Source organism: Balaenoptera borealis (genome assembly GCF_965194805.1).
Source record: "Balaenoptera borealis genome assembly, chromosome: 9".
NCBI classification, from domain to species: domain Eukaryota; kingdom Metazoa; phylum Chordata; class Mammalia; order Artiodactyla; family Balaenopteridae; genus Balaenoptera; species Balaenoptera borealis.
The window spans coordinates 16,290,758-16,313,822 of NC_138873.1; the positions used below are offsets into that span (position 1 = coordinate 16,290,758).

Sequence of the window (23,065 nt, forward strand, 5' to 3'; positions counted from 1 at the left end):
GAAAACAACTTCTCAAAGTAGACTGGAGAAAAATAAAACATTGTTTATGTTGAAGGCTTATATTTTTAAATTTGCTTCCACCAATAGCAAAAGGCAGGGAGGAGCTATTACGAATAAGTCTACGTGAGCTGGAATTGGCTGATGATGTTGACCTTGCAAGTATAGCAGAAAACATGGAAGGTTATTCAGGTGCGGACATTACCAACGTGTGCAGGTATGAATTATTTTGGAAGCATAGGTGTTTTTTTTCTTTGTTTTTTGAAGCATAGGTTTTTGTGGGTATAAACTTCTATTATGAAGTTTTTATGCTGAATTAAGATAGATGAAGAATAAAGACCCACATTATAATCTAGTCAGAGACACAAGTTTTGGTATTAAGTTAGTGTTAGCTAACAGCTTCTCTCCTGTCTCTGTGATGCTTATTCTTTATATTATGGTACACTTTTAATAAAATTTAATTGCTATCTTATTATATGCTTTTAATTCTTCTTGGGCTTTTTGCTCAGATTCAACTGCTAAAAAAACAACTCAAGAACAGGCCTTATAGTCCAGTACTACATATGTATATGTAATAAGATAATTACAGAATAATATACGCACTGAAAAATTTTTTTGTTTACACGTTTTTATTCAACCAAAACATCATTTTGTGGTTTTTTGTTTTTGCTTTTTAAATTTAAAACCTAGGGATGCATCCTTGATGGCAATGAGAAGGCGTATTGAAGGTTTGACCCCAGAAGAAATCAGAAATCTTTCAAGAGAAGAAATGCACATGCCTACAACTATGGAGGATTTTGAAATGGCTTTAAAAAAGGTTTCTAAGTCAGTATCTGCTGCAGACATTGAAAGATATGAGAAGTGGATATTTGAGTTTGGATCATGCTAAATTCTCACATGTAAACTGTGAGAAACCTGCATTAAGTGTTTGAATAATAATTAAAAGTAGTATTTCATTGCACCAAGCGCTATATTTTTTTAAATTTTCATAATGGTAAGAGTGAAAAAAAGTATGATTCTGAATAAAGGAAATTTTTTAAAGTTACAAGCAAATTTGTTTTACTTTAGCATTACTGTATTTCTCTTTCACTGACAACATATGTTGCAGGACAGATGCTATTACTTAGCTTGGAAAATTGTCTTATATGTACATCTAAGTATACCATCTTCTCTTCCACTGCCTGCGGCCGCTGTTCCTTCTAAAGAATAAGACTGGCTCTAGCTCCACAGGTGCCAGTGGATAGCTGAAAATTCCTGAACATTTTTATACAAGTAGCCATTTGATGCATGAACCACACCCAGTCTGCTTTCCTTCCTGCGTGGTGTTATGGTAACTTCCCTCCTCGTCCTGAGAGAGCTTTAAAGGCCCTTCATTTTACTGTGCATTTAAAAGGAAAAAACAATATACATCTATATAAAACCTTGCCTGCCTGACTTTATTCTGCCTGTGTAAGAGGCTGCACTGTAGGCAAGTAGGTACTTTTAAGCCTGTGCTGCTCTCTGTACTCCAGTGAAACTCATTAACCCGTCACTCATGAATACAAAGCGTAAATAAAATATGTAATAGTTAATGGTGGAAGTAAAAGTTAATAAATGAAATAAAGGTTAATGGTATAAAATTTAGGTAAGATTTTATTTATAATTACTTGTAAAAAAACACTTACTGTGGCATCCCAACCATAGAAAACAGCCTCACAGGTAAGGAGAGAAGTCAGGATGGGAATTGCTGACTGCAAAGTCTACACTCTCCAGCAAAAGCCTCCTACATTGTGCACCTCACTAGAATCTTCAAGCTTATGCTTAATGGATGAAATAAGACCCTGTCATCATTTAAAGTTAGAACTGGTGATTTCTAGCAACTGAGAGAGTGAGGAGGACATAAAAAAATAAAGTGTTACCAGCTGGGTGACTTGAGGATCAAATTGTAAACCACATACTATTATTTATTCGTCTATAATATGGAGATAGCACATTACAGGGCTGTTATTCCTTATTAAAAACAGCTAGGCAGGACTTCCCTGGTGGCACAGTGGTTAAGAATCCTCCTGCCGGACTTCCCTGGTGGCGCAGTGGTTAAGAATCCGCCTGCCAATGCAGGGGACACGGGTTCGAGCCCTGGTCCGCGAAGATCCCACGTGAGTCCGCGTGCCACAACTACTGAAGCCCACATGCCTAGAGCCCGTGCTCCACAACAAGAGAAGCCACCGCAATGAGAAGCCCACGCACCGCAACGAAGAGTAGCCCCCGCTCACCGCAACAAGAGAAAACCCACGCGCAGCAACGAAGACCCAACGCAGCCAACAATAAAATAATTTTAAAAAGAAAAAGAATCCGCCTGCCAATGCAGGGGACACGGGTTCGAGCCCTGGTCTGGGAAGATCCCACATGCCATGGAGCAACTAAGCCCAGGAGCCACAACTACTGAAGCCCACACACCTAGAGCCTGTGCTCTGCAACAAGAGAAGCCACCACAATAAGAAGCCCACAACGAAGAGTAGCCCCCGCTGACCGCAACTAGAGAAAGCCTGCGCGCAGCAACGAAGACTCAACACAGCCAAAAATAAATATTAAAAAAAAAACCAAACCAGGCAGAATGAAACATCACTCCTTTACTACCTTCATCTTTCCTCCACACATACTTATATTTAGGCAAAATCTAAGGTGGTTGGTCTTAAAAACCAGTCATTTCTTTTTTGAATAATGTGTTTTAAATGATGGGTTACAATCAAAAGAAGAATTTTAGTAAGTATTATATGTCCTAGATCACATTGTAAAATATACGTCAATTTGGGTGATGGTTAAACACTATTGTTGGGTAAATAAGATTATATTTAGAACCACAAGAGCAAAGGCACGTTGTAATTCCATGACATTGATGGACTCATTAACTGATGTGAGCCTTGGTTTCAGCCAGTGTTATGTGAAAGCAGCTATTATATATAAGTAACTCACATGGGCACAGTTTTTATTCCAAAAAGATTGTACTTTTTTCTTCAAAAAAATTTATTTTTAGAGTGAGAACATGTCACTATTTTAAAATCCTGGTTCATTCAAGGTAAGTAGTCTTGGTACAGGATACAATTAAGTCATGATATACTTCAGTGATTTTATACTGAGTCACATACTTAATATTAAGGCACACTGTACTCAATAAAAAAATAAGTGTTAAGTTCTTGAGCTTTTAAATTAGAATTTCATAAAGTGCTTTTCATAAAGTCTTATATATTATAGCAATTAAGTGTATATAATTTCATTAACAAAGGCACCTTGAAAAGTATTGGCACATGGCATTTTATCTTGCCTTTTTTTTTTTTTTCTTTTTGGTAGTTTCAAAGTTTCTTCACATCTTCTCTTCCATTTCGTTTAAATTTTCTTGAATAACTCACCATCTGAACAGCCAGACCCATTAATAAGGTGAACTTTAACTATCACTTTAAAGGTCAAGTTTTAGGCAGTTTTAGGAGTTTAGCAATTTCTTTACTGTACAAACTGATTCCTAACGATTTAAAGAAAATTATATTCGAGTGGCAAATTTGAACCAATAGACTAATTCTGAGTCCATGATTTGAGATGGTGTATTAAACACATGTTTTATCTTCAGGGTTTTCTGCTGTTTTCTCAGTACCATCTGGATATAAGTTGACAGCTGTCACAGGCATAACATTCACTTTATCCAACTGAAGAATTCCTCTGAAATATAAAAATTAAAATTAAAGTAAGATAGGGTTATTTCGAGGTTATAATTAAATATATACCTGAGGTAATTTTGCTTCATTTTATTTAGTTTATGATGGTTATATAAATCCTAAGTCCAAAGTTCATTTTAACCAAACTGATTGAGGGAACAGAAAGGAATAAGAGGAAGTTCTTTACCTGGTACTGTAGGAGATGACAGGGTAAGTTACAGATCTCCAGGGCAGACAAGAGTCCTAGATTTGCACAAGTTGGGCAAAAAGACTAGGCCCAAGCATCTTTCTAACCAGTACTCCAGTGGAATGCAACCTTAGATCTTTAGACAGCATTTCTCCTTCTGTTACTAAAGTACCTGACCAGGGAGATCTTTGGATTGGATCCAAAACCCTGTATTGCAAGCTCAGTATTACCCTAATCAGAATGTAAACAGAAGTTAGTTGTTTATAGACCTGAACAAGCTGATTCTGAAGTTCACAAGGGAGAAACTGCAAGAATAGCTGTAACATTTTTTTAAATGTACTGTACTGGCCCAGGAATAGACAAGTAGATCAGTGGAAGAAGAGAGTCCAGAAACAAGACTAATGTACATGGGAATTGGTTCATAATAAGGTAATATTCCAAGTCAACGGGCAATAGAACAATGGGCTCTCTGGGAAGCAAAACAACTAGCTCAAACAATACACAAAAGTGATGGTAAAAACTAAGTTTTAAGAAAACAATGTAATTTTAAGATGGGAAAGGTCTATTTGAGAAAAAATTAAATCCTAGAAGCCATAAAGGGAAAACATGAATTGCCCTGACCCCAAATTTAAAATTTCTATATGACACGGAATACCATAAATAAAAGCAAAGGACAAATCATAGTCTGGGATTTAAAAATATACATATATCCGCAATACATATTATGTATGTATAGGACAAAGGAGTCCTACATGTTAATGATTACAAAAGGCAATACAACTGAAAAATGGGCAAAGGTTCTAAATAGGCATATCACAGGAGAAATATATACAGCTAAGCATCACAAAGATGCTAGACTTAGCTAGACCTAGACTAGTAAAGATGGTAGTAAGAAGAAAATGGAAATTAAAATGAGATTTTTGTCCACAGTATAAAAAGCAAAAAAGATTGCTATCAGGTGTTGAGAAGATGTTAAATACATATACTCTGACCCAGTAATTTCACCTTTTAGGACTCTATCCTACATAAATATACATGTGCAAAGAGATATATGAACATTTAAGAATATACACTAGAGCATTATTGGAAGTAACATGAAATTGGAAATTACCTAAATGTCTAATGGAGGAATGGTTATATTATGGCATACCCATACTGTGAAACACTATGCAGCCATAATAAAAAGAGTAAGTCCATATATGTATTGATAGGAAAAGATCTTAAGCCTATGGTTACCAAACTGCACTGAGACCCCTGGCATGGCTCACAGAGGTGCTACAGAATATTTAAAAATTTCAAGACTTCCTCACACAGAGAGAAATATCGTATGATATCGCTTATATGCGGAATCAAAAAAGAAATGATACAAATGAACGTATTTACAAAACAGAAACGGACTCACAGACTTAGAGAAAGAACTTATGGTTACCAGGGGGGGAAGGGTGGAGGGAAGGCACAGTTAGGGAGTTTGGGATTGACATGTACACACTGCTATATTTAAAAAGAATAACCAACAAGGACCTACTGTATAGCACAGGGAACTGTGCTCAATGCTATGTGGCAGCCTGGATGGGAGGGGAGTCTGGGGGAGAATGGATAGTAGATGTATATGTATGGCTGAGTCGCTTTGCTGTGCACCTGAAACTACCACAACATTGTTAATCGGCTATACTCCAATATAAAATAAAAAGTTAAAAAATAAAATTCAAGACTTCGTGTGTAATACTAGCTTGAGGGTAGTTCACGATTTTAACATTAGATTGTACTACACATTCTTTTTTCAACAAAGTCTCATCTTTGCAAAGCTGGATTTTGGGCAGTTATTGTGATAAAAAGCAAATACAGTACAAAAAACTAATGTAACTAATGTTGAATGGGAAATGAGGGTGGCAGTGTCCAATCTGATTCTAAGATGTGAGTATCGTGTAGTGCCCTGTAGGTACACAATCCCATTAGTAAGTTAAGAAATAAAAAATATTTTTTCTTTCAATTTTTTTTCTGGCCTAGGTAAGGGCACCAAGAAAAAATTCCTGACACACTGAGTGCTATGAACCAAGAAAGTCTGGGAACCTCTGTTATAAGTGAGTAATACAATTTGTGGGACAGCTAAGAGTCTAGATTGATAAACAATTATAAGTATCTAGTATACAATGACATCAATACACAGAATTTGGATAAAAGATGCATACCCAAAGAGTTAACAATTACTACCTCTAGATACAAGAATTAAAGAACAGGGAAGTGAAAAGGTACTTTTAACTTTCTGTATTGATAAAATTTCTACTACCAGAAAGAATCCTCAGTACAATTGCCAATGATAAAGTATATTGAAAATTCGGTTTTTAATTTTACATTGCATTTTTTCACACAGAGGAGCCAATGATAAATAAAACATTTGGTAAAAGAACAATTAAAAAATTTACAACACTGTTTTCTATGTAGATTTGCATAATAAAGATCAAAAAAAAAGTTCTGAGCTTCCTGGCAGTCAAAGGAAAAAGGAAGAAACTATTAAGTTATAGAATTTTCATTATCAGAAAGAAATGGGAAATGGGAATCCTCCAGGGGAAACACAAACTAAAAGGTGGGAGGGGCACTAATATTTCTTTACTCTCAGTTGCTCTGCTTGTATTATGACTTTGACCTCTAACAATCCTTTAAGGGAGGCATTAGTTCAGTGTTACACATGAAGAAATGGAAATTTTGAAGACCTCTTGACAAGCAAGTGGAAAAAAAGCAAATGTTTAAATTGTGTCTTTTTAAAAAAATATAAATCCTGTGGTCTTCTCCACATAGTCCAATGTAATTTAGCTAAGCCAAAAATTGTGGTCATCAGGCTTCCCTGGTGGCACAGTGGTTAAGAATCCACCTGCCAATGCAGGGGACATGGGCTCGATCCCTGGTCCGGGAAGATCCCACATGCCGCAGAGCAACTAAGCCCGTGCGCCACAACTACTGAGCCTGTGCTCTAGAGCCCGCAAGCCACAACTACTGAGCCCGTGTGCCACAACTACTGAAGACCGCGCACCTAGAGCCCGTGCTCCGCAACAAGAGAAGCCACTGCAATGAGAAGCCTGCGCACCGCAATGAGGAGTGGCCCCCGCTCACCGCAACCAGAGAAAAGCTCGCGCGCAGCAACGAAGACCCAGCGCAGCCAAAAATAAAATAAATTAAAATTAAAAAAAAAAAGTTGTTGTCATCTCTATTGAGATTTACTTCTAGCAAGATGACTAAAATGACTAGTTATTTAACTTGTAAAAATGCCAACAATAAATTCATTTTTAAATTTATAAAATAATGTCTTACAGTTAAAAAAAAAATCAAGCTGTACAGAAGGGGAAAAAGTGAAGGTCTCTCCACTCCTGCTCTCATTCTCACTTATTAGACATAACATCTCCCTTGTCATTCTGGAAATCTTCTGTGCATTTATATACATATACACGTACTACTTTTCTTTTACCCAAATTGGATGATACCATTAGACAACTTTTTTCCCCATCTAATACATCTTGGACTTCTTCCTTTTATAAGCCGCACAGAATCCCACTGCATGTGTGAACCATTAGCTATCAACCTCCACCTATAAACAGTTCAGAGGTTTCCTCTTTTGCTTTTGTTTTTTGTTACAAGCAGTGCTGCCGTGAATATCCCCTTAGTCTTCAAAAATTTACTTCATTTTAAATTGATACTTTGGGGTTGAAAATAGTGAAGCCCTCTTGTTTCATTTCTTTCTTATTATACACATTGCCTTCTTCCATTATAGAGATTTGTTTCCTTTCTCTCTCTAATAAACTAAGTTCTTACACAGCAGAGTTTGTCCCATCCACATATGAATTCCCAAGACAAGTGTCTTGACCATAATAGGTATCTAATAAATGTCTTTTAATTTTGCTAAAGTTGAAAGATGGGCTAGAAAAAAAAGATGTTATTTTCCCTCCCACTTCTCTTATCCTTCCTAATTTTTATATTTCCCACTCTGAAATATAGTAAATACAACTACTTTTTAATCATTAAAAATACTAAAATTGATCCAAAATAAGAAATACTTACTTGTATTCACAAACTGGGAAAAGCACCTTTAAGATGGTTATTACTATAACTGCTCCTATAATTCCAACCACCATGACATTCAAAAACATAAAGAATACTGGGAAAACACTACACCAGAACCTGCACAGATCTTTTCTGAACTTTTCCATCCACTGACACATCACCTTTAAAAAAAAAGGGTTTTGATTAGATATGCAAGTTTCATTTGAGCTCTAAGAAACTTTAAAAATTATGTTCTAGTTTTGGGTGATGATAACATTATATACCTTGACTGTGGTGGTGGTTACATGGGCCTCTACACTTGTCAAAACTTATCTAACTGTACATTTTAAGTGGGTGCATTTTATTTTTAAATGTACCTCAAAGTTATTCACAATTTAAAAAATTATGCAAAACAGGCACAGAAATGTTGCTATACTTTACAATTATTTACACTGCTGTCTAACTGTAAACCAAGTGAAAATAATTGCTAATTGACAAGAAGAAGGCTAGTCCACTTACATAAAATGGACCCGTCAACTATGTGTTTCCAATATTTGGAGGACAAGAGAAGGAGAGAGAGACAAACATATCAGTCGCTTTTGAAACAGACGGGGCATTCACTGTGCACAAAACCTACTTCTGTACTTAAAACAGTGACAAGAAACTCAAGTGTGCTCTGATGGCATGGGCTCTGAAGACTCTGTCCTTGGGCTTCCTTGCTCTGAAGGAGACGGGGCAGACAGTGAGGGTGCTAGGGTTCAGGCAGCACAAAGTGACCTAGATTTCTCCAGCAACCCCACGTAAGCAGTCCTAACCTTCAGTGAGAACCTCTTCAAAGAATCATCTCTGGAATCCATTTCGACTAACCACAGATCCTGCTCATTTAAATGTAAATTATTCCAAGCGAGGGGCCTAGCTAACATAGAGAGAGATTCCAGGATACTCTCTCTGAACCCAGAATATCTTCCCAGTCAGCAGTATGATGTCACTAAGAATATACAAGTCCTTAACAGGTGTCAATGCGTATTTACATTTGCACCCATCTTATTTCAGTCCTCACAACAACCTGACGAGAAAGGCATCACTTTACGGACCTTTGCTGTACGGATAAAGGAAAAGGTTAGAGAGGCTAGGAGCTTGTCCAAGATGATACAACTAGCGAGTGGCAGAAGCAGGATTCAAACCTAGGCAGTCTGATTCCAGAAAGTACACTCTTAACCAAGCGTGCTTAGTCACTGTACACGGTCCTGAGGGGACCATGCATGTGTGTTTGTGTTAGAAGTCACAGAATAAACAGACAAATGGGGACATGAGAAAGACTCTGAAAGGGAAGATCCCAAACAAAATGAAATCCAATGCCTTAATCATCATTATCTGACTACATTACTAAGTGAAACTTGAAAAGGAAGACAGGAATACCTAAAAATATCACATTAAAACAGTGATGAGTTCATTATTAACAATATCCCATGGATCCAATCCTCATGGTTTCCACCTCATTTTAAATGCTGATATTTATTTTCTTTACCATAACCATAAATGCTTGTAGTACATATAAAGAGAACCCCAAACGCCTGATTTACCTTATACGAAGATGGAGGCTCTGCTCTGAGAGGAGTTTCAGGTAATTTGCCAGGTAAAGCGTCTTCATTTACAGTGGTTTCCACATTCCTGATAAGATACTGGCTGGTGGTCTGCAATGAACTAACACTTTCTCCTGAGGAGGAAGAGCCAGGTTACCAAAGTGCTAGGGATATGCTGGTGTCTCTCCCACTAGTCCTAAGACTACTACACCAATAACATTTCAGATAGCAAGAACATACATTTTTCCATGGGAGAAAAACAAACATTTGATTGTTTAGCTTTAAATGCCAGAAAGGAACCCCAAATTTAGATAGTTAAAAGGGAGCTACAGCAGTTATGATTCTGTCACATAGAAAGTCAAATTTTTTAAAGTTCTGTGTTTCAGTGGGAAAAATGGATACTTCCTCCTCTAAATGAACTTAAATGAACGACATTCTTATTATGTATTTTGTGATGATTACCCAGAGTAAGAGTAGATAGATGATTACAGCAAAACATCACTCTGTAATCAGCATTGATCACATTCTGCAAAGTCCTCAAATGGATATATAAAGCAATACATGTTATAAAGCATTTTTAAGAGAAGCTTACTTCGAAACATATTAATTATGATTAAAAAGTTACCAACTAAAGAAATAATTTCCCTAACACTTTAAATAATGGTCTTTTAAAGTACCTTTTTTGGAGAGGTTGGGAAGGGTAAATAAAATGTCACTGTCTCGGGAAATCGAGTACAGCATGCTTTCTTCCAAAGGCAGGGTGTAGTTTGAATGTCTGAGTATTCCCTGATTCTTAACTAAAATATCTATTTCAGTAACGTCCTTCTGTTGAGCCTATGAGAAAATATAAGCAATTACTCTTTATTTTAAATAATGGCACAACCTGGTAAGAAACTAAAATTGAATTTTCCTCCCTGATTTCTGAAACTAAAAACCTTGTCCTAGTCACACACAATTCCTCTTTCTTTCCCCCCTACTTTAAGGCATTTAATTTGCAACTTTAATCACACTCCTGTGTGCTGACTATTAGAGGCTCGCTCTCAGTTCCATTTCATTGACTTGGAGAGACTTAGCCAGAGGAGATGGCAGCAGAGCTGCGAACCAAATTCAATCTCTTCACTTACTTGCTCTGTTTAATGATATTTACAATATTTTAAAGTGATATAAATATGTATGAATGTGATCTTTTTTAAAATTAAGACTTCAAATGCTAAACAAGTAAAAAATTCTGAGTGGATACAAGCAACACTAACGTAACTTTTTTCCTTATTAAGTCAGAAATAAATAATAAAATAACTGAACACATGCATAACACTGAGCACAAATCTTTATAATTTAATTCTCAATTAGTAAGCATACTATCTTACTTGTTTTCCATCAATCTCTACTACCTCTTCTTGAACGACAATTAGTCGCAAACTGGAACCAGATGTCATAGGCCACTCATGAACTAAAATCCTTACACTGACAATTCCAGAATATCCTTTTTCCTCCAAATTTTCCAGATTTTCATTCTTCACTATAAAAAAAAAGTAGTGACAGCTTTGAACAAAAATTGCCACCAAATCAGTTACTGAATTTGATTATTTTGATGACATTTACATGGAACGAGACAGTTGTATACCAGTATCCTTGCCTTTCTTCATCTCTGACCTTATATTGATGTTTCAGATCTATGAAAACAAAGACAACTTGACAAATCCTTACAATCCTTATACTCATTTGAAAAGGGGAAAATGCTTGATGGCCTTTAGATTTTGTACCGAACTCCACACTAGCCACACCCTTCCTATTCTTTTATATAGACTGTCAATGAGGAACTGACAAGGCGTTAACTATTTACAAAGCAGGCCGGAAGACACAGACAATCCCATGTTTTAGCAAAGTGAGCACGTTCATCCATCCATTCATTCGTTCACAAAATCCAGTGATAGAAGGGGCCCAAGCAGTAAGGACACTTGAGGCTTTTTCTCAATCCTGTCTCCAGTAAGCGACTCGTTACTGTTGGAGAGGTCAGGAATGGGGAAGAGGGTGGGAGAGCCCTTAATGACTCTCCACCAACGGACGATGGGGTAGGATCAGCTACCGGCCCTGCTCCTCTCTAGCTGAGAAACCCCGCCCCACCCTGGCGGTGATGGGGTGTGGCAGTTGCAGCTGGCTTATAAAGCCAAGAAAGTGAAAAAGATAGAAAAAGATAAATCAAGAGAAACCAACAAAACTGCCGCAAAAGAAGCATTTTGCTTCCGTTCCTCAAATGTTATTGTCTGAGAATTACTTGCCAAAAAGGAACCCAGATGGATATTCTGCATGCATATCCAGCTGTTTAAAGTGATGCTGTGCCTTTGTAGAGCTGTTCCCTTGATCTAGAACGCTCTCCATAGGCTTCCCTGGTGGCGCAGTGGTTAAGAATCCGCCTGCCAATACAGGGGACACGGGTTCGAGCCCTGGTCCGGAAAGATCCCACATGCTGCGGAGCAACTAAGCCTGTGCGCCACAACTACTGAGCCTGCGCTCCAGAGCCCACGAGCCACAACTCCTGAAGCCCGGGCGCCTAGAGCCCGTGCTCCGCAACAAGAGAAGCCACTGCAGCGCGAAGCCCGCGCACCACAACGAAGAGGAGCCCCCGCTCGCCGCAACTAGAGAAAAGCCCGCGCGCAGCAACGAAGACCCAACACAGCCAAACATAAATAAATAAAATAAATAAATTAAACAAAAAAAGTTATAGAATGCTCTCCATTATTCACTCTCCTCCCATACATTTTTAATAAACTCCTACTTGGGTAGTTCTAGATACCATATCCCTACAATGCTGAGTTCATGCCTTTTTTTTTTTAAGCACTAACTTTCTCGCAGTGTAGCTCTTAGTTTAGAAACCTGTCTCCTCAACTAGGCTGAGTTCTTTGAGAGAATGCATCAAGTTTATTGTTCTATAGCCTTTGTGAATCAGTGATTCCACCCAGAATTATAAATACATAATTTAAAGTAAATATCCTATCATAAATTGTCAATAATGTTCAGACACCTGGTCTAGTGGTTCTAAATCCTAACTATGCATCAGAATCACCTGGGAAGAGTATAGATGCCAGAGCCTCACTCTAATCTTAATAAATCAAAATCTCTGGGCGGTATAGACTAACATTTGTAATTTTTTAAACAGGTACAGGTATTTTGATTGAGAAACAAGTGGCCTAACCCTTGGTCTCAATCTAAGTTCACAAACCTGTTCTTCCTTGACTTCTCTGTTTCTGTTAATAAACCCACCCTTCTCCAACCTACCAAGGACAGGAATTACTAGGTTACCTTTGACTTCTTCACCCTCCTCCTCTGTATCCAGTCAGTTGCTTCCTTTGGACCATTCCAAAGTATCTCTTATATTTGTCCTTTCCGTCTCCACCTACCTCCCCACCCAATGTCTAGTTCATTAGCTACTTACTATTACGATACTTACCTATTCTCCCCTTCAGTAATCCCTCCCCCCTTCAAACCATTCACACAACAGCACCAGATTAATCTTACCATGACATGGTTTTGATTATACAGTCTCCTTGCGCAAACGCCTTCAGCAGCACCCCTGTGACCTCTTTGGTGGGTCTCTGCCTGGTCCTCCTTCTTCAGGCTCGTTACAGTGTGCCCTCCCTCTAGTCTGCCTAACTTCGCCCACATCCTCTGAGGCTCCTAACTGGAAAACTTCCCTTCTCTCGTGGTCCACGCCAGTGTTTTCACTATTTACCCGTCAGTCTCCCTCATGGAACAGTAGGAGTCACAGCCTAGCTGTATGCCCAGAGGCCAGCGCGCTAGGACACAGATTGAACGCATGAGAAAATGCAGTCATATAAATACCTCAAAGCAGGGACTCTTCAGACTCCAAATCGGGTACTGCTGCCGTAGAATAAAACTAACAACAACAAAAGCCCTCCATATGCTGACTTGCCCTACTGAGGCAGACAGCTTTCCAAACTGGCTCTCAATGACCCTTGCCTTCTGACGTTCACGCCCCTGTGTAACTGCCTCCTGCTGAGTGTGGGCTGGACCTAGTAACTTGTTTCTAACAAACAGAATACAGCAAAAGTGCTGGAACGTCACTTGTGTGATTAGATTATAAAAGACTGTGACTTGTGTCTTGCCGGCACTCTCTCCCTGACACTCTCTCTCGTACTCTCACTGATAAAGCCAGCTGCCACGTTGTGAGATGCTCTACAGAGAGGCCACGTGCCATGGAAATGAGGGAGGCCTCCAGCTACCATCTTGTGAGGAATGGAGGCCTCAGTCCAACAGTTCACAAGCAACTACATCCTGTCAACAACCACGTGAGTGAGGTAGGAAGCGGGCCTTGCCAGTCGTGCCAGAGCCGGAGAACCCAGCTAAGCCAAGCTCAGATTCTTGACCTGCAAGAACTAGGAGGTAATACTGACAAAGACTACTAAGTTGGGGGTTAAATTGTTACACAGCAGTATAACTAATATATCTACAAAGAAGAAATTTTTTTTAAATAATTAAGGATAGAAGACTTTTTGTTGTAGTTGCATTTAATGTTTTAAAGATTCTTGCAACTGATAAGATAGGCTTTTACTTCCACTTTCAAGGAAATAAACTCTATGCAACTGGGATGACTAGAAAGATGACTATAACAAATAAAGCAGCCAGATTACACTCCATGTCAAATTCCTAATAAATACAGCATCAGTGGAATATTATTCAAGCCAGTAATGGCGCTTCTTTTCCTAGCTATGATGGATTAGCTTGTATTACACCAACTCTCTCACTGAGAACCACTAGAAAACATGTAAAAATATAAACACACAAACAGACACTCCAATCTGCACTAAAAAAATACTAAGGGGAATTCTTTAGGCAGAGGGAAAATAACCCCAGAGGGGAACACTGATATTCAGGAAGGAATGAAGAGCAATGGAAAGGGTAACTGTGAGGGTGAACATAAATGAATACTGGACTACAGAAAACCATTAAGTACAGTTGTGTTGCTTAGTGTTTAAGAACCCAAAGAGTTAAAATGCATGACAATAGCAACATAAAAGCAAAAAGGGGGGAATTCCCTGGTGGTCCAGTGGTTAGGATTCAGTGCTTTTACTGCTGTGGCCTGGGTTCAATCCCTGGTCGGGGAACTAAGATCCTGCAAGCCACGTGGCGCAGCCAAAAAAATAAAAATAAAATTTAAAAAAGCATAAAGGGAATCAATGGACTTTACATGTTCTAAGGGTCCTACATTGGTTGGGAAATAATAAAAGTACTAGTTTACTGATCTCAAGGGTAACCATAGTAAAATAATATGAAAACCAACAAGATAGAAGGGAACGATGAAACAAAAAGTAAATAACCCAGAAGAGGGCAAAAAGAGAAGAAAAAGAAACAGAACAGGTGAGACACAAATAGGAAACAAATAATTAAGAGAGAAGATCTAAATCCAAATATATCAGTTATTACATTAATGTAAATAAATCAAAATTCCAACTAAAGACAGATTGACAGCCTGAATTAAAAAAAAAAAAAAAAGAAAGAAACCACAAGTATATGCTGCTTGTAAGACATTCACCTCAATTATAAGGACCCAGGAAGACTCAAAGAAAATGGAAAGATACTGCAAAGCAATCCACATCCCTCCCCCATGCCTGGCCAAAAAGCAGTTATTGGTAAAATAATACAGATAAAGCTGATTTTAAGGCAAGAACATCACTAGAGATAAATAAGGACATATTATAATGATAAATGAGTGGATTCACCAGGAAGACATAACAGCTCTAAATATGTATGGATTTAGTAATATTGTGTCACAATATATAAAGCAAAAATTGACAAAACTGAAAGAACAGACAAATATACATAGTGGAGATTTAACATACCATTCTCAGTAATTGATAGGGCAAGCAAAGAAATAAACAAAAAAATCAGTAATTCCATAAAAGATTGAACACGATTAACAAATTTGACCTGACATACATAGAACATCATATCCAACTAATTACATAATTAACTTTCTTTCAAGTACACACAGAAAGCAACATTTACTAAAACTGACCATCTGCTAAGCCATACAGCAAGTCTCTAACTTCAAAGGGTTAAAATATACAGATTATATCTCTGATGATAGAGATGGAATCAGTAAAAAAAAAAAAAAAAAAAAAAAAAAAATCCCAAAATGTTTGAAAATTAAGCAATATACTTCAAAATGACCCACAGGATAAGGAAATATCACTGTAAATAATTAGAAAACACCATGAATGGAATGATAATAAAGATATATAATGAATTAAGTATAGGATACAACTGCTCAGAGAAGCATTTACTGTCTCAAATGCATATATTAAAACAGGTAATAGGAATACTATACAAATTTTTCATATCCTTTATTTCATTCAAATAATGGCACATTCCAAGGTAACATATTTGCTTGTCTTTAAACAACTCAAGATTTTAAAAGGTTAAAAAGGAAAACAAAAAAAATTTTTTTAATAAAAAGGAAAACATTATATGGACATAAAGGTGGAAGAATCAGAAAGACAATTCACTTTTCTCTTTATTTTCTACAACTGTGATAAGCACTCCTCTGAAGATTTTGCCTCTTGCTTGTAAATCTCCATTTACTACCTCCAGGCACATTCTTACATTGTTATCAACCTACCAGACATGAAGTTCCAAGCAATACCAATCTCATGACAGAGAAAATGTGAATATGCCAGAAATAACCAATATAAAGTAGGAAAAGAGTACACACAAGTGTTATTATATACTCTAGTAATGGTGTGTAGTATTAATTTGAAATGGAAATATATAACATCAAAGAATTGTGTTTCACTAATTTAGTATTATTAAAAACAGAACAATTACAGAAGTAATTTAGCAGTACTTACCTATCAAAGTCTGACAGCTTATTCGGGTTACACCACTATTTACAGGGAAGTCATTTACATATACCTGTCCACTCTCATAGGTTATGTTAAGAACAACCTTAAAATAAAGCAGCATATACATTAATTCCAATGGTTTACAAATGATGACAAACTCTTCATGTCAAAAATACATTATCTAACTAAATTGGATACATAGATAAAAAAATAAAATAGGCTGCATGATACTTAGCTAAGTGATCTAATAAAAACATAACCAAAAGAGACAAACCTGTTCTTTAGATACCTCCCCATCATCTTTCAGGGTAGTTACATTAATTCTGATGCTGTCCTGCAAAACAAATATACAAATTGGGCAGGTATGCGTTTCACAAACTGAGAATAGCTCAGTTCTTTTTCTTCTCCCCTCAGTTATACTTACTGTATGATCACTTACGGCAACATTAAAAGAACACTTTTAAAAACTCATCAATTTCATCCTTACAGCCTTTTAAATACCCTTCACAATTCCAATTTTTTATAAACTATATACTTTTCCACTTAATTATGAAATATATCACATATCTGAGCATATAAAATGCAAATATAGAGTTTAAAAGAAAAGATTAACACTCACATACTTACTACCTAGGTTAAAAACTAGAATGTCATCCACACTTTAGAAGTCCCCTGCATGACCTTTTCTGTCACATTCCCCTCATGCCCCTCAGAAGGAATCCCTATATTGTCTTCTATGTTAACATTTCTTGCTTTTCTTTATAGTTTAACTACCTGTATTATCTCTCTCTAAACAACATATTGTTTAGTTTTATCTGTTCCTGAACTTTACATGAGTGGAATAATATTATAATGTACTCTTCTGGAACTTCTTTCATTTAAAATTGTTACGTATGCAGCTGTAGACATTTATTTACAGCATTGTGTAATATGCCATCAAATTGTTACCGATTTACTTAACGGTTCCCTATCAGTGGACATTTGAAATGTTTCCAACTCTATTGTTTTCATGTACAAAGTTGCTCTAACCCTCCTTACATGTGTCCCCTAGTGCCCATGGGCAAGGACTTTCAGTGCCCAATCAGTTTCAGTGCCTCTCAAGGTATGCTCAAAAGCACTCTACTCAAATATTTAAGTTTAGTCATGACATGCTTACTACAGACAAGAAAGCACTATTCTAAGTAATCAGGGTCACAGGAACTATAATTTGTTATCTGTAAATCAAATTCTTTCCTAAGTGTATTCACAGACAGACGTTGTTATCCTAGAATAAAAACAAGACTCCTCTTAAATACTTTCTTTGTGAGGGTATTCTTAATTTTGAAAAGACAAAAATTATTCTAAACTTCAAACCAATATACAAGTGTATTTCTTGGCACTGTGAACAACTCCAATACTTTATGTATTTCTAACAAATGAGAGACTAAGACTGAGTGATTTTATGAGATTGGCTTGATTCCTGGGACAACCTGAGGAACAGGATTCTAACATGTAAGTTCATACCATCTATTCAGGATGACTTTGGTACACTTCCCAACTCCCATAGGAGCCCAGGAAGCTTTAGGACTAGTGATTCCTCAGATCCAGCCTGGCTTTCTCCTGGCCCACCCTTATCTAGAATTAAGTGTGGGCTAGAACAAATAAACTCATCTCTAGAACAAACTAACATTCAATAAATCATCAAGTTGGTGGCTGTATTGTTTTATGCCCAAATTCCAGCCAAGAATTCATTCCTCTTTTCAAACTAGAGGATCTGTTTGAAAACTGTAGACTAGTGTTCTTCTAACAGCCCAGAGATAACCCTCCACTCATGGTGTTCTGAGAAACCTTTTTATAGCTTCTGCCTTTCAGTAGAGAACATACACTATATTGTGAGTAATTTATTGCACTTACGTACATCATTTGCCCAGTAGAAATATGCAGTTTGTGAAAGACAATTAACAGACTGTATAGCACACTATATTTTCCAGAGAACTAACTTCAGTTAAATTCCTTTTGATCCTCTTGAATGATTTCATATCAGGGGAAACTCTCATCCCTTACTGCCTCCTGACCCAAAGTTCAGAGCCAGGTCATATTTCTTGTTCTTCCTGAGAGCCTCTGACTGAACTGGAAGTTCAGGCTTGTCAGCCAGGGCAGTATATGCTTAAAAAGTGAGTGGCAGAACTGAAGTTTCTCCCCACTCATTTTCAATTCTCCTCTAATTCCTTCACTCACAAATGCCCATCTGGAACAAAATGGCTTCCTAAGGACAAAGGTAATAGATACCTGGTTTAAAATAAGTCTGAGGGAAATACATGAAATAAATATTTACACATATAAGAAAATAAGTGTCCTCTGGATGGCTCCCTCTCTTTGGTGACCAAGTCATTTTAGTATTAGAAGAATGCACTGTAAATTTTTTTTATTTCACAATCTTTGTAACAATATTTTTCCCAATTTTTTTTTTACTTCACAATCTGTGTAACCTCAACTTCTGACAACTACATATGTAAACAAAACATAAAATGCGGGACTTCCCTGGTGGCACAGTGGTTAAGAATCCGCCTGCCAATGCAGGAGACACGGGTTCGAGCCCTGGTCTGGGAAGATCCCACATGCTGCGGAGCAGCTAAGCCCGTGCACCACAACAACTGAGCCTGCGCTCTAGAGCCCGCGAGCCACAACTACTGACCCCGCGTGCCACAACTACTGAAGCCCGCGCACCTTAGAGCCCGTGCTCCACAACAAGAGAAGCCACCGCAATGAGAAGCCCGTGCACCGCAACAAAGAGTAGCCCCCGCTCACCGCAACAAGAGAAAGCCTGCACTCAGCAACGAAGACCCAACACAGCCAAAAATAAATAAATAAATTTATTTTTTAAAAAACAACAGAAAAATGCTTATAACACAATAAATCTGAGTCACTGAAGAGATACAGGGAGAATTTTCCTGACTTCAACCAGTTTTCTTACAGTTAGGTCAGGCTGGATACAAAGATGAACAAATGAACAGATGTGTGATAAAGCAAGTATAGTAAAACATAAATGGTAGTCTAATTTGGCATTATTCAATATGGTATCCACTAACCACATGTGGCTATTTACATTTAAGTTAATTAAAACTAAATAACATTTTAAAAACTCAGTTCCTCAATCACACTGGCCACATTTCAAATACTCAGTAACCACAGTAGTCTAGTGGCTACCGTAATGGAGAGAGCAAACATACACCATCACTGCACAAAGGTCAACTGGACAGCTCCTATCAAATATGCATGACCACTGTAAAATTCTTTCAAATGTTCTGTACATTTGAAATTTTTCACAATAAAACTGAAAAATTTTTAGATCAAGAGGCCTCAGTTTCCCATATACACCTTTCCAAGGAATGAGATTCTCCTTCTAGTTGCACAGCATTCACTTAACCTACGAAATTCTGAGTGTAGATCTAGACTTTCCAAAAGTAGAAAGAAGTCATAAGGAGAACTGAAATGATGAACTCACTAAGAGCCCCAAGGTGTGGTGTATTTTCAGCTTGCAGTCTAAATGTTTTTTTTTTCACATTGTAGGAACAGACTCAAATGTCTTTCGGGTTCATAAATAACTATGATGAATCTTTAAAATCTGGAAAAGGGAAAAACAATGTCTCTATTTCCAGAACTCTAGGAATTATTTCATTTTTATTTGGTCTCTTGATCTCACATCCATATTTTTGAACAGCTGCAACTGTGGTCCACGCACTTCAGATATGAGTGGTTCTTAGAGCTTGGGATGTTGTGGCTTCTTGGAATGTCCCAAGAGAACTGAAACTAAGATATGCTATTATTCTACCCAGGAAGGGTAACGTCGTAACTCTCAAACACTGAAAGTAAAAAAGTGACATTTATGGTGTCATTCACCCCTGAATTTTGAGCATTCAAGTCTTGATATAGTAAGAAAAGGCGCACCTATGTCGTTTCTCTTCATTCTGGGAAAATCTCATTTTAAAGTCTTCAGACGTTTCCCTACCACACACTGAATTAATGAAAGGCAAATACTGGTTAATTCCACCCGGCCAAAGCAATAAGAACCAGCCACCCTTCAGGACAAGCATGCAGTGGTTCCCAAACTTTAGCCGACCTCGGAATCACCTGGAGGGCTTGCTGCAACAGAGTGCTGGGCCCCTACCCTAGAGCTTCTGATTAGCCCGTTTCTGCCAGGTTCCCAGGGCATGCTGGTGCGGCTGGTTCCACCGCGCTCGAAGATCCACTCCTCTAACAACTCCCGCCAAAGGGACGACGTCGGGGTCAGCGTTGGCCTTCGGCCTCCCTCCCTCTCCGGCCCAGCGACCCGGCTGGCGTGCACCCGGAGCCCTGCGCGCCGGGAGAAGGCATTCCTTCCCGCCGCCGGCCGGAGCAGACAGGTGGCCTGGAAACGCTCGCGCTCGCTCTCAACGGAGCAACTTCCACATTTCCCCAGCACTTAACACTGCCTCGCCCCAGAGCCCGGCTCTGAAGGCGCCATTACAAAAGGCTGAGATCGCTAGTGATCCGCTACTTTCGACGGCACACCCCCATCAGGACTGCAACTGCCTGGGCTGCCGCAACAATCGGTTTCGCTGCGCCGCGCTGAACCTCACACGGAAGAGCCTCTTTTGCTCTCTCGCCTCCCCCATCCCCTGCCGCCTCCATTTCCTTGGCTGCTTCTCCCCACTCCCGCTTTGGGGGCCCGGCCCCCAGCCCACGGCCTGCCCGCCGGAGGTGGGAGGCGTCGATGGGGACGCCGCAGTCCCACGTCCCCGGTCCCGGCTTCTCCCGAGGATCCCGGCAGAGCCGCGTCCGCCGTGCCCTACCTTCGGGGCTCGGGGCAACAGCGGCGGCTCAAAGGTGCCCGTCGTCAGCCACCCGGTGACTGGCAGGGCCGCGACGATGAGCAGCCGGAGGGCGAGCGGCGCCCGCGGAGCGCCCTCCATCTTGGACAGGCCAGCGGCGGGCGGCGGGCGGCGGGCGGCGGGCGTTGGGGGGGGGGGGGGCGGCTGGGAGGCGAGGGCCGAGCTGGCCCGAGGGGCGGGGCCTTTCGGAGGGGAGGGGATTGGAGGGGCGGGGCGGGACCCGGAAGGCTCCGAGAGCTGCGGAGGTCTAGGCCTCGGAGCCGCGAAACAACGTTCGGGGGCGGGGTCAAGTCAACAGAAGGTCTGATTTCGTCATTAGACCGGCACTCTAATTTGGAGAGAGTTTCCTCAACTAAAAGAGTGTAAACATTTTCATTGCCATTACTTTTGAATTAGTATATACTGTATGTGTACATAGGTATGTCTCTGTGTGTATATGTTTACATATATCTACAAAGTGAAAATAATGGTAATGTATCAGAACACTGTTGTACATGAAAATAAGGTATATCACGTTTAGAGGGGCAGATTCATTAAATCGGTACTTCTCACCTTTGTTGCACTTGGGAATTGCCTGAGCACTTTTAAAAATTACTGATTCTGGTATCTTCCGGGACACCTGAGTTTCTGATTTACTTAGTCTGGGCAGCCGCTTGGGCACTGGTAGTTTTTAAAGTTCCCCAGTGATTTACTGTGACAAGGTTGAGGATCAACCCCGCGTTAAGTTCAGCACTCAGCGGATCGCTGGAGACGCGAGGGAGCAGCACTCCACTGGAAGCCAGGCCACCTGGGCTCTCAGGACTTTTCTAGTGAGCTTATTAATCTATAAATTGAAGATGATAGATTTTCTTCCCTCTTTCAGATTAAAAAAAGATCTTTTTTTTGATGAAACCCTCTAAAGCAAATGTGAAATGAAATGAAAGAAACCCCATTTAAAATAAAGTCTGGAGCTTCCTTGGTGGCGTAGTGGTTAAGAATCCGCCTGCCAATGCAGGGGACACGGGTTCGAGCCCTGGCCGGGAAGATCCCACATGCCTCGGAGCAACTAAGCCCGTGCACCACAACTACTGAGCCTGCGCTCTAGAGCCCGCGAGCCACAACTACTGAAGCCCACGTGCCACAACTACTGAAGCCCGCGTGCCCAGAACCCGTGCTCCGCAACAAGAGAAACCACCACAATGAGAAGCCTGCGCACCGCAACGAAGAGTAGTCCCCGCTCGCTGCAACTACAGAAAGCCCGCGCGCAGCAACGGAGACACATCGCAGCCTAAATAAAATAAGTTAATTTTTTTAAAAAAGGAAGTCTGGGAGATGGAGGGAGGGAGAATAGGATGTAGGCAGTTAAAAGGTACAACATCCAGTTATAAGATAAGTAAGTTATAAGATAAATAAGTACTAGGGATGTAATGTAAAACATGATAAATATAGGCAACATTGCTGTATGTTATATACGAAAGTTGTTAAGAGAGTAAATCCTAGGAGTTCTCATTACAAGAAAAAAATTTTTTTTCTATTTCTTTAATTTTGTATACATATGAGACGATGGATATTCATTAAACTTACTGTGAGAATCACTTCATGATGTATGTAAGTCAAATCATTATGCTGTACACCTTAAACTTATACAGTGTTATATGTCAATGATATCTCAATAAAATTGGAAGAAAAATGATAAAATTAAATTTAAAAGTTAAAAATAAAATAAAATGAAATCTGGAAGGACTGGAGGGGGAACTCTCATGCATGATCACTCCTTGGTCTGCAGACCCCAAGCAGAAAGAGAGAGGTACCATGAATGTCCAAAAGGAAGAGGCTTACTGAAATACTCCAGCAGAAGGAAGATTTTATCTTTACCCAGCAGTAGCCTGCC

General features: G+C 39.1%; 2 protein-coding genes across 3 annotated transcripts in view; one reads left to right on the forward strand and one right to left on the reverse strand.

Annotated features, from left to right (window-relative positions):
* The window catches only part of KATNA1 (katanin catalytic subunit A1), a 36,424-nt gene extending 33,002 nt beyond the window's left edge, over positions 1 to 3,422 (forward strand). For both annotated transcript variants that reach the window (XM_082405519.1, XM_082405520.1), the window contains exons 10-11: positions 88 to 214; positions 688 to 3,422. In XM_082405519.1, the coding sequence (XP_082261645.1) occupies positions 88 to 214; positions 688 to 886 (326 nt within the window). In that variant the 3' untranslated portion in view covers positions 887 to 3,422. The remainder of the gene's footprint in view (positions 1 to 87; positions 215 to 687) is intronic.
* On the reverse strand, positions 3,288 to 21,337 carry GINM1 (glycosylated integral membrane protein 1). Its single transcript, XM_082405554.1, has 8 exons — positions 21,157 to 21,337; positions 16,620 to 16,679; positions 16,352 to 16,448; positions 10,853 to 11,004; positions 10,163 to 10,319; positions 9,486 to 9,619; positions 7,921 to 8,084; positions 3,288 to 3,687 (listed from the first exon to the last, which is right to left on the reverse strand). Exons 1-8 carry the CDS (start codon positions 21,274 to 21,276, stop codon positions 3,576 to 3,578), a joined length of 996 nt encoding a protein of 331 aa, XP_082261680.1. The 5' UTR covers positions 21,277 to 21,337; the 3' UTR covers positions 3,288 to 3,575.
* Between the last annotated feature and the right edge of the window lie 1,728 nt (positions 21,338 to 23,065).